This window comes from Condylura cristata, unplaced genomic scaffold, assembly GCF_000260355.1.
Source record: "Condylura cristata isolate star-nosed mole 26May11 unplaced genomic scaffold, ConCri1.0 scaffold00004, whole genome shotgun sequence".
Taxonomy (NCBI): Eukaryota; Metazoa; Chordata; class Mammalia; order Eulipotyphla; family Talpidae; genus Condylura; species Condylura cristata.
This window is the reverse complement of record NW_004567105.1, coordinates 55,675,757-55,688,138: the sequence shown is the minus strand read 5'-3', so window position 1 is coordinate 55,688,138 and position 12,382 is coordinate 55,675,757. Positions and strand designations below refer to the sequence as shown.

Genomic DNA, 12,382 nt, shown 5'->3' with positions numbered 1-12,382 from the left:
GGTATTTTATGGTTTCTGTTCTTATGTCTTGGTTCCACAACTTTTCATTGAATTTGTGAGGCCTTGTCTTCATGGCTTCATGACTGCATCCACCTACTCAGTATGGCAAACTCAAAGCTTCTGGATCACTTGGTGTATGGGTCTCTTATTACCACATAATCTGTGAGCATCTCCACTGTATAGGTATCAGCTCCTCCCCCCACAACATACACAAAAACCATGTATATGGCAGCAATATTTACAATAGCCAATAAATGGAAACATCAGAAAGTCCAGTGTTAACTAATGAGTAAATTAAGGGAAATGGAGTATTAATCATAAAAAGAAGGAAATCCTGCCACTTGTGACAACATGCACAGTATTTAAAGCGAAATAAGTCAGACAGGGAAAGACACAAACTGTATGATCTCAGTTGTAACTGGAATCTAAAACAACCAGTCATTAATAAAAGGAATAAATCATTGGTTGCCAGAAGTGGGGGGGGGGGAAGAAGTAGGATAGAAATGGATAAAGGATGCCAAAGGCACAAACTGGGGATGTAACATACAACTTGGTCATTACAGTTAACAATACTGTATGATATATTTGAAAATTGCTAAGAGTAAGTATTGGAAGTTCTTATCACAAGAATAATCACTTAACTATGTGAGGTTGGTGGATGTTTACTAAACTGATGGTAATAATCATCATAATATATAATATATACACCATGAAATCATTATCCTGTATACTTTGGACTAATACAATATGTCATATCTGAAAAAAAGTGTATAAAGTAATTTTTTTAAAGAAGCAAATAAATTGTTCCCTTAAGAAAAGCAAATGGAAATTATTAAATTTGAAATAAGAAGTGATAGATTTCTCTAAACTACCATCACTAAAAGCTACAAAACCATGTTGACCTAAGCTTTTTAAAAATGCTAACTACAAATGCTACTACAAAGTAAAGGTAATTACAAGAAACTGGTCTTATGTGTAAGTAACAAGAATAACCGTATCCTTTTTTCCATTAACCATAATTTTGATTTAGTAAGTCAGCTTGTGTTTCTTAGTTTGGACTGGAATTTATAAAGTGGCTTCTATCAGGGGTTTTGCTTTTGGTCAGGAAGAACATTGGTCCAATGTCCTAATATCTCAATTTTTAATTTTGATATATATAATTATGATATATATAATTATGATATATATAATTCATAAAGCTATGAATTATATTCATAAAAATATAACTTCAAACACACCCTTTATTATGTATTATTTTTCAAGTCTGTTGAGTTCAAACTGTCTAAAAGAAATTGTGACACTTTCAGAACACTTCTTGAGAGAATTGACAAAAGACTGTAAAAAGAAGGAGGTAAATGGATAATTGCATCCCAATTTGTACCCAAAGGTAGGAGAAAGGTTTATATTCATAAATGCTTGCATGTAAAGAGTAGTCAGGAATGGAGGGATTAGTCTATGTCAGTATGTGTATGCTTAATGCTTTCAAAAGAACTAAAAAAGAAATGACACTTTAAGTCATGTCTCATAATTGGCATAGACTGTTCATTGGGTGAAGCTAAATTATGTGCTTGCAGGAAAGTCAATTTTCTATAGGACTTTTCTCTTTTTATAGACTGATTTAAAATTGAGTTCTACAAAACTTCATAATGGAAAATATTGGGGATAACTAAAGTGACATTTTGGCAGAGGAGACACTGCCACAGTTGCCATATCGGGGACTTCTGGCACTTTTCACCTTAAGTTTGAGTGTCTTTTATGAATAATTTAAAAAACAACAAAAGCCAACACTATCATGCCAATATGTTAAGACCTGAAAAAGGAAGGTTTTGACTACTCAGTTTTAAAACTGTATTTTTCAACGATTAATTGAAATTGGTACCAATTTGGAAGCAATACCAAAGTTTCTTGATGGTTCTGGAGCAAAATTTAACTACTGCTCTTTGCAGAAACACTTTGACATTCTGATAGCCAGTGGAAGTTTGGCCCCAGATGGTGCTCTGGCAGCTGAATAGATACAAAGGTCTGTGTTCACAGCACAAGAAGATGGACAGACCAGGCAAGCACTTGCTCAGGTGTTTAACAAGTTAATCAGTTGCTACAAATACCTGGTGAAAAGTTTGGAAAATACAATAAAAGAGCTGCAGCCATTCTTAAGTGGTTTTTCAGAATCAAAGTGAAACATATTAACCAGTGGGCCTCTGGCTAATGGAATACTCAATGTATTCATTGAAATACCATTGGATTTTGGCAGCTTTTGCTGTACAACTCTTAAAATTATGGATAAATGAAAAAAGATATCAATGCAGTAGCTGAAAGTCTCAGAAAGTCAGCATTGATAACTGAATTTTTTTCCTGCCAATAAAGCAAGTATTGAAAATTTCAAAAAGTACTGATGCAGGTTTGAAAGAATTTTCAAAACATGGTCAGAATCAGCAACCATAACCTCCTAAGGAACTCCAGAAAGAACTTCAAGAACAGATTCCCATTAAGCTCCATTTTAGCATACAATTTTGTATGTTAAAAAGATGAAAAAAGTATATTCCTAGAGCTCATTGTATGAGTAGACTGTTCCAGTGTAATGAACACCATGGACTGGAACAAAAATGAGGCACTTTAGAAGAGTGAGCCATCAAGCATTTGAAGCAATATAGCCCTGTACTTGCTGCCTTTACTATTCAAGGTTAGCTTGAAACTGTATTGACGATTCAAGAGTATTGTTTGACAACACCCATTTCATGAAGTCTTCCAGAAAACAGTGATGCTTTTAATTAAAACTTAAGAGCCCACTCTGAAGTGATATGAAGACACACACTTGCAAAGGACAAAAGTGTCTTCCTTGAGCAAGTGAAAGCATTTATAGAGTGGCTCAAAAATGCTGAGAAGAATCAGTCTGAAGCTGAAGGTGACTGAATTTTGAAGCTACACCCTTAGTAAAGCAAATAGGAGTTACAGCAAAAATGTCATGAGACATGCATTCTAGTTCTTACATTAAGCACGTTATAAGGACTTTCATGGAAAATTTTCATTTTAACTGTTTTTATAGCTACTGGAAATGTTGGGTTTCGTGTCTAAAACTGTGTCTTAAGTAGCTACAAGAGCTGTAGACGTTAATGTTACAATAGTCTTGTCAGTTATTTTCCACCTCTAATAATGATATAATTTAGGGCCTTCTTCAACTTTATTCCATAGGTTTTTCTCTATGAATAGTTTTCAAGATATAATCTATTTAGAAATGTTATAGAAATTGTTTGCAAATTAAACTATATAAGTACAAAGTATCAAAAGGTAATGATTTGTATGATTTGCTATGCCTAAACCGCTATTAAATGAATATCTCATATATAACAACTGAATTTATTTAATATAAACTTTGAGAATTTGGACCATTACTTGCATGTTAATATTTTCTCTCATTTTGGGCCCTCCCTGGTGGTGCAGCGGCTTTAAGCACTGCACTAGGGGGTTTGAGTTCCATCCCCGCCTGCCCCGGAGGAGATCCACAGGGCAAGGCAGACCTCTCCTGACCCGCCCGCTGCTCCCCTCAGCAGTGTACTCCGTCGATCTGCCTGTTCTGCTCCCCACTCTGTCTCTGGTGAATCCTCTCACCCTCCGCATCTCTGGCCTGTACCCCGGTTCTGTATAAATAAATAAATCTTTAAAAATATATTTTTTTCTCTCATTTTAACCTCAGATATCCTTCCACTCAATTGTCTGGTTCTCTGATTTCTCACTTCCTAGTTAAGCCATGGAGAACAAGCTTAAAGGTGAGGTCTTTAAAAAATTATATGCAGCAGAGATGATAGGAAGAAGAAAGCTGAATTTTCTACCATTCAGAAACTTCTGCATTCGCTTTGTATCTTTCTAGGCAAAACAAATGAGTATACTTCCTCTCATACATACAATTTTCAAATGTACCTCAGAAAAGTTTTGTCATTTACAATATCTTAGCATTTGTTATATGCTTACTGAGATTAATAGGCAAGGACTCAAAGTTGCATGAGTGTAAAGAAATTGTGCTAAACCCATAAAAATAGTAAGAAATTTTAAGTGTTTATTAATTAGCATGCTATAATTGGGACTTAAAATATAACTCATCTTTTCTATTGACATATATTGTAAAGAATAAAATGTAGTGATAATACATTTCCATTTGGTGTATTGAGGCAGCTTCATTCTCTTAACATATTCAGTAATGCTATTAACTGCTTATAAACACATTCTGGTTGTCATTTTTTTAATTGCCTTCAGTCAAATAGTGATACTACACAACTGAGCAATTTCAGTGGTTGCCTTTTTTTTATTTTCAGTATTTTCTTGTGGCTCCCCATTATTAGAAAATAAAATGTGAGGACACTTCTTGGCAGAAAGACCTCCTGTTATAAGCAAACATTTTTTTTCCCTCCACAGGGAAATTATATTGTCCTCATTTCTACATAGTGATTTGCTTTTATTTTGTAAACTGCTGTCCTCAAGACTTAAAAAAAAAATACACATAGGTTATACAGATCAGATTTCTCATTTTGAGTTTTTTGGGTAAATTTCACATTAATATCTAGTCATACTGTATGTGTTCAGATGTTTCTGTGTAAGCGTTAAGTGATTGTTCTTTTCACCCTATGACTCCTGAACTGTAAACACATAGAATTTGAATGCATCAGAAACTATACTATAACATTCCTACAAACAAGTCATTGTGTGTTACTGTGATACAAAGTGTACCTACTCTGTTTTATCACATAGTGTACAGTTGTGTAGTTTTACAGAACTACAGTATCTTTGTCTGGTCATATAGTTTTTCCCTTCATAATTACAAAGTATTGTTTACTACATATAGTATTATAGGAAATGGGTAAGTCATCTGTGGCAGTATAAAGAAAGGGAGTGCTTTCTAAAAACACTGGATTCTCATTTTGAACTCTAGTATTTTTCTTAACTAACTGTACTTGTTATTTTGATTGGATGTTAGTGGATTTTCCTAAAAGGAAAAACATCTCAAAATTCATACTTGCTAATGTGGGTACTAAAAATGGGGGTACTGAGACTTGTATTTTTTCCTTTCTTAAGTCTGTTAGTAAAATTGAATAACTGTTATTCCTAAAAGTATGTACTCCATACATACCATCAGTATCTTTGTCAAAGGCTTTGTGGATGAGACAAGGAAGAGGAGGAGTAGAAATTTCAAATGACTGAGGAAGTCACCCTTCTTTTAGAACACAACTCAAAAGACTTAACTTATTTCATGTAAGTCGGGCCGGGTGTCTGTGTGACTTATTCTCAGACAGCTGTTGTGTGTGTGGCTTACTATTAGACAGCCAATAAATAAGCATTCTAGTTGTAGAGTAAGAGAAAATGAGTAGAAATAGATATTCCTAGAGAAGCGACTCCTCAGTTTGTTCTTTGAGTTGTCAAAGATTTTTTCCCTTTACTTAATCACAGAATATTAGTTAAAGTCAAGACAAAACCACTCTTCCTTGAAACACTTTCATGTGTTTTTCAGTGAAGCAACACTTCCCTTAACTGCCATTTGTTCTCAGACTCTCTGTCATTTATTCAGCAATGTCGTGTGACCTCGAGCATGTAACTTAAACTTTCTGAACCTCGCCTCCGTGAAATATGTTTTAACAACAGTCACCTCACTAAATGCAAGTTCTTACATAGTTCATTGCGATTAACTAAGTCTCAGCACGGCGGTTTGGCGCTTCCGCCGTCTGAGGTGTAAACCCACCACTTCTCGGAAGAAGGAAAGCAGTTTCCGGAATGCAACGCAGAGGAAAAGAGCAACGCTTTCCACGCCTGGGGCGAGGGCGACAATCCAAATGGCGTTCCCTAAAAGCGGGCGTAGCTCACCCTAGACAGCGTGAAGACTGGACGTCAATTAGCCCAGGTGAGGGGCCCGCCTCCTTCCGGAAAGCGAAACCGTGACTACCGTCCCTTCCCCGCCTTGCGCACACAGCATTATGTTTCCAACTGCACTTTCGATAAAACTGTGGCGCGCAATATTTCCCTTTGAAACGTCCATGTTTTATTTATTTACATTTTTTCCTGACGTTAGTTGAAGGTAAAATTAAAGTTGGAGGACTTAAAAGACAGATAATGGCTACGGAAAGGGGGAGCAGATGATCCGGCCTGGCGAAAGTGCGGAGCAGGAGCTCAGTGCACCCTCTCTTTGTCGGCCGGAAGTTGCGAGACTGAATGGCTCTGGAGCCGGCGGATGTGTCTTCTTTCTCCACTTGACGCTTGGTCGCCGCTGGGCTACCAGGTACATGTGGAGGCTCCCAGTAGCCCGCGCTGCGCTTCGTGGGGTGCGTACGGCGGTGGAACGGCACAGCCAGACGGAGGCAGCAACTGGGACGGCGGCGGGCGCGATGGAGCGGGCTGTAGTACGCTGTGTGCCCTCGGAGCCCAAGCTAAGCCTGTCATTCGCGTTGGCCGACGGCAGCCACAAGAACATGCAACGTGATCAGAGCGAGCCACTGGGTCGGGCCCTTAGCCGAATCGCTACTAACGCTCTCAAGGGCCACGCGAAGGCGGCCGCCGCCAAAAAGAGCCGGAAGAACAGGCCAAACGCGAGCGGCGGTGTGTCTTGTGCGGGGCCTGGACCCGAGCCGGCTGCGGCCTGCGAGCCGGTGGTGAAGCTGTACTACCGGGAGGAGGCAGTCGCTGAGGACGTGCTCAACGTGGACGCCTGGCAGGACGGCGCGGTGCTACAGATAGGCGATGTCAAGTACAAGGTGGAGCGCAACCCTCCCGCTTTTACGGAGCTGCAATTGCCACGCTATATAATGGCCGGATTCCCGGTGTGCCCCAAGCTCAGCCTAGAGTTTGGGGATCCCTCCAGCTCCCTCTTCCGCTGGTACAAAGAAGCCAAACCCCGAGGGGCGGAACCAGAAGGCGGGGGCCCTTCGTCATTGTCTCCGTCTTCGCCCTCTCCTACTTGGACAGAGACTGGTGTGGACCAGCGCGTTTATACCCCGACTAATGCCGACATCGGTCTTAGGCTCAAGTTTCATTGCACCCCAGGCAATGGGCAGCGCTTCGGGCCAAGCAGAGAGTTGGAAAGTTGTCCAGTGGAGGCCGGGCCTGGCACCTGCACCTTTGACCACCGGCATCTCTACACCAAGAAAGTGGCCGATGACTCTCTCATCCGCACTGTGTCCTACAACATCCTTGCAGATACGTACGCACAAACTGAATTTTCGCGGACTGTCCTGTACCCATACTGTGCCCCCTACGCCCTCGAGCTTGATTACCGCCAGAATCTTATCCAGAAAGAACTCACAGGCTACAATGCAGACCTCATATGTTTGCAAGAGGTTGACCGCAGCGTGTTTACAGACAGCTTGATGCCTGCCCTCGAAGCCTTTGGACTGGAAGGCCTGTTTCGAATCAAGCAGCACGAAGGTCTGGCCACTTTCTACCGAAAGTCCAAGTTTAGTCTCCTTAGCCAGCATGACATTTCTTTCCATGAAGCCCTGGAGTCTGACCCACTGCACAAAGAACTGCTGGGGAAACTAGTTTTGTACCCTTCTGCAAAAGAGAGGGTGTTACAGAGATCTTCTGTCCTTCAGGTAAAGTAACTCCATCACTCTCTTTACATAGCCATATATTTTCAGGGCCCTAGAGAAGAGGACTGTGCTTATAATAGAGATGAGACAATGAGACAGTTTTAATGAAAGATGATTGTTTTTGTATCTTCCCGAAATTTTGCTTTCATTCATTCATTGAGCAAATGCTTGGTGAGCACCTTTGGTGTACTGGGCATGGAATGAGCAGAGTGCCTTAAACAAAGGCACAGACTTACAGTGCCTACAGTCTGGTAGGAGAGACAGGGGCTCCTTGGTAGCCCAGGGATTAAAGTCTTGTGCTATCAGGCCATGCATGGCCAGTCACTTTTGCATGAGTGGCATGGATTTGATCCTCAACCAGGGAGGTGAGGCAAGGCGTGGCAGGCTTGTCTCACCCACTGTGCCCCACTCTGTCTCTGGTGAATCTTTTCACCTCCAGCACCTCTGGCCTACACTCCAGTTCTTGTATGCACATATATAAAAAGAATAGCAGTAGGTAGTACTCTGACACCTTTTAAAGTACTTAAAAATTTAAGTGTGGCCTATTTTAGAAGTACTCCATGAATATTAGTTATTTCAACTTTTGGTCTATAGTAATCCTATACGATTTCTGTGTTATAGCTATTCTTCGATTTATGTAAATGGAGAAATGGGTAAGTTTACTTATCCACCTTCACAAATGTGTGGGCCAAGAGTGTTACCAAGTCAGTTAAAGTTCTTTCCCTTTTTTTTAAAGACTGCTTTTTTTTTCGTGTTTCATGTGACTGTACGTAAGGTTATTTACAAGACAGTCCCTCTTGATGTGTATCATATACTGACTCTTATTTACTGATGAAAAAACTAACTCAGGAAAAATGTCTCCCTCTCCAGACCCCACTGCTATAAATGCTTGAGTGGATTTTTGTAGGTCTGCCTGACTCCAAAACCTATATTTACCCATTTAAAAACACTGTTTCTGGCCCTCCCTGGTGGCGCTGCAGGTTAAAGCACAGCACTAAGAAGCTAAAGCCACTTCAGCATGAATTTGATTCCCTCCCCTACCTGACCCACATGGTGCGACAGACCTCTTGTGACCCCCCCACTGCTCCACTTAGTATACTCCATCCGTTGGCCTGTTCTGCTTCCCACTCTGTCTTCTCTCACCACCCCTGCACCTCTGAGTGTACCCCAGTTCTGAATGCATAAATAAATCTTTAAAAAACAAAAAAACACTGTTTCTGCCCTCCCTAGTGACACAATGGGTTAGGATGCAGCACTGCAAGCCAGCTGCAGCCATTTCAGTGTGAGTTCGATCCACAGCCCCCAAAATGAGCTGCTTGGCACAGCAGGCCTCTCCTGTTTTGCTGCTGCTCCCCTCAGCAGCATATTTTGTTGATCTTCCTATTCTGCTCCCCACTTTGTCTCTGGTGAATCCTCTCCCTGCCCCTGTACCTCTGGCCTGTGCCCCAGTTCTGTATGCACAAATAAATAAATCTTTAAAAAATAAAAACACTGTTTCTAGTCTGAGTATATTCTACAGTGTAGAATACGCTGTGTATTCTTTGTATAATACAGTGTTTGTTGGAATAGTTTATGCCTGATTCCCAAGGCAGAGCACTTGTATATTGTAAAACTGTAGCAAATACTAAATTTCATAATTGCTACCATAATTCATCAGTGGGGTAGAGTATGGAATAAATCGCCCATACGATATTTATTTATTTTTATTATATATATATTTTAAATTTTATAATAGTTTATTTTTACATGTTTTTGTGCATTTTTTCATCTCAGTTGCAGTCCCCTTGGGCATACAATATTAAAAAAAAAAAACATTCTGGAGTTTGACATATCCCAACTAAGCTCAGCATATTCTGTTTATTCTAGGTTTCTGTTCTTCAGTCTACAACGGATTCTTCTAAAAAGATATGTGTTGCTAATACCCATCTCTACTGGCACCCAAAAGGTAGATATTAATGGTTTTTACAAGTGATTTAAACATGGTGAATTAAAGTTGGTGGAGCAGTTTTACATAGAGATACATATTCAATCATTTTCTTTCTTTATATTTTTTAACAATATAACAGTTTATTTTTACATCATTTTGTGCCTTTTTCTATCTCAGTTGTAATCCTTGTGGGCTTCCCATCACCAAATCACCTGTGTGCCATCACCTTAGTCCATTTTCTTTCATTTTTATTGACAGATATTGATGTGTAACACTTAGAAGTTTAAGGTGTGTAACATAATGACTTATATTGGGTAATGATTACCACATTTAGTTACTATCCATCACTTCATATAAGTACCAACAAAAAGTTTTTCCTTGTGATAACTTCCAGGATATACTGTTAGCAATTTTAAAATATACCAGACAGCAGTATTTACCACATGCATCACATTGTCTATTATATCCCCACTACTATCTTATAACCATAAGTTCTATCTTTTGACTACCTTCCTGCAATCCCCTCACACACACACATACAAATATCTATCTTGAATGTCACCTAGATACTATAGTTTGTGAGTTTTGTGCATTTTCTCTTTTTAATGTAAAGGCAACTTTTAAAAGGACTTACATTTTGTTTTTTTATATTCATAGGTGGGTATATTCGTCTCATTCAAATGGCAATAGCCTTGGCTCATATCAGGCATGTCTCCTGTGATCTGTATCCTGGCATACCAGTTATATTTTGTGGGGACTTTAATAGTACCCCATCAACAGGAATGTATCATTACGTCATCAATGGAGACATACCAGAGGATCATGAAGACTGGGCTTCCAGTGGGGAAGAAGAACGATGCAATATGTCTCTTACTCATTTTTTCAAACTAAAAAGTGCTTGTGGTGAACCTGCTTATACAAATTACGTTGGTGGCTTTCATGGATGTTTAGATTACATTTTCATTGACTTAAATGCTTTAGAGGTTGAACAAGTGATTCCATTACCTAGTCATGAAGAAGTTACTACCCACCAGGCCTTACCTAGTGTTTCCCATCCTTCTGATCACATAGCACTTGTATGTGACTTAAAATGGAAATAGGTTTGTATTTAATGGAATTTAAGTGTGCTTGAGTAGAAAATTTAATATGAATCAAAGCTTACTGTAACCTTCAGAGAAGAAAACTAGACACTAAGGTAAAGTGTTCTTACCCTACTAGTTATAGTCCAATGTCTTCATTACATGACTGTTCATAATGTTTGCATATTATAGTTTCTCTACCCTTTTTTCTATATTTGGAAGAAAAGCAAATATATTTATGACTAGCAGGAAGAAAACTGAATTATTGTGTATGTTTTATAAGTACTTTTTTTTAGCTAGTAATTAAGAATTTTTTTAAAGTGTCATTTGAATGACCTGATAGTTTTTCTATCATAATACATATCTCAAGTGAATCATGTTTATATAATTAGGAAGAATGTGCATAAAAGGTGTGAGGGGCCTAGGTTCTGACACATGGAATGACAATAGGGTCTACCTCAATTTGGTTAGCAATTTAATACAATTTAAGAGCTTTAACAAAAGATTAAAAGTATCAAAATTATTAATGCTTCACATCTTTCATTTTTTAGTTAACATGGGTATTTTCATTTTCTCATTTTTAATAGTTTATAGTAAATGGAACAAATGGGCATATTCTCATTCTTACTGCAGCTCATTTTGACTTAAGATGCAGGCACAATTTAATATTCAGAGTAAATGGCAACATAGTCAACTTGATCCCATTGTCTAATTACTTTGGCCCATGAAAAATATTCATAACTCAAAACAGTATTGTCCTTATAATATTAGAGAATACAACATATTATGAAGTTGCCTACTGACATGGGCTTGAAATTTTCAATGAACCATTGAGCATTTCTATGCTAGAATTATTTTTAAAATTGTTTTTATAAGTATGAAAAATGGTAGTACAGGGAGTTTTGAGCATCTGAAATTAAAAAACAAAACTATTCTTTTATAAACTTGAACATTTTAGTTTTAGTTACAGAAAACATTGTATATATGATTTATTTACTATTAAAAAAATTAAGTTATAAAGCCAAACTGTTTAACCTATAGTGATAACTGAGCTTTTCTAACTCAGCTGCCATTTTCCCTGATTTGTAATGCTTTAGTTATTACTTTTTTGGTGTTTAGGATAACTATAATGTTGTCTTATATTTCTGCTTTTAATTCTTAAATATTAAAAGCCCACCCACCTCAAAGAGAGCTCTGATTTTCTAGTAATGAAAGCCTTTGTTCCAAATTCTTTCATCTCTGAATCTGGTAAAATAAGTACTTGGCACTTTTGATAAAGTAGCCTATACTTTAGTATTCTGCACTATCCAATATATTAATAATTCTTAGTTCACTACGTTGGAGAGTGAGAGAGCTTTACCTGTATTTCAGATCAAAACTTGAAGTAGTTAAAGTCCTTGAAGGGATAAATTAACATGGCGGTTTCCTGGGATCTTGTTTAGCAAAAGCTGTAAGTGAAAAATTGTTATTACCGAATTGTGCCTTCCTGAATAAGATTTTTAGAGCATTTTTACATCCTTTAAAAATACATAAATAATATGTTAAAACTGGAATCTGGTTCTTTGGCAAAGAAAACTTATGATATGACATGCACATGCCTGTAAGAAAATCATAGGTTTTATATTAACACCACAGTCAGTTAGCTAAATTGAACTCAGTCTGAAACACTTTTAGTGCTTATCAAACATTCCGCATCCTTAATCTTTAAATTTGATATTTACTGACTGAACTGTGACCAGATTAAATAGAAAAAGTTCATACTGTTGGCATATAGAATATTGTGAGGTGCTGTATATACTCTGGTCAAATTT

The 12,382-nt window shown here is 38.1% G+C and overlaps 1 protein-coding gene and 1 pseudogene across 1 annotated transcript; both read left to right on the top strand.

Moving 5' to 3' along the window:
- The first annotated feature begins 514 nt into the window (after positions 1-514).
- Positions 515-2,910, top strand: LOC101629965 (annotated as a pseudogene).
- Positions 2,911-6,223: 3,313 nt separating this feature from the next.
- Positions 6,224-11,540, top strand: PDE12 (phosphodiesterase 12). Its single transcript, XM_004676039.2, has 3 exons — positions 6,224-7,568; positions 9,432-9,510; positions 10,150-11,540. The coding sequence occupies exons 1-3, from the start codon at positions 6,264-6,266 to the stop codon at positions 10,590-10,592; spliced, it is 1,827 nt and encodes a 608-aa protein (XP_004676096.1). The 5' UTR covers positions 6,224-6,263; the 3' UTR covers positions 10,593-11,540.
- Positions 11,541-12,382: the final 842 nt, after the last annotated feature.

Excerpts from the sequence above, each read along its gene's own strand:
- PDE12 (XM_004676039.2), top strand. The coding sequence starts at position 6,264 with ATGTGGAGGCTCCCAGTAGCCCGCGCTGCGCTTCGTGGGGTGCGTACG. Across the intron at positions 7,569-9,431 it reads AGAGATCTTCTGTCCTTCAG|GTTTCTGTTCTTCAGTCTAC; the intron begins GTAAAGTAACTC and ends TGTTTATTCTAG. Across the intron at positions 9,511-10,149 it reads TCTCTACTGGCACCCAAAAG|GTGGGTATATTCGTCTCATT; the intron begins GTAGATATTAAT and ends TTATATTCATAG.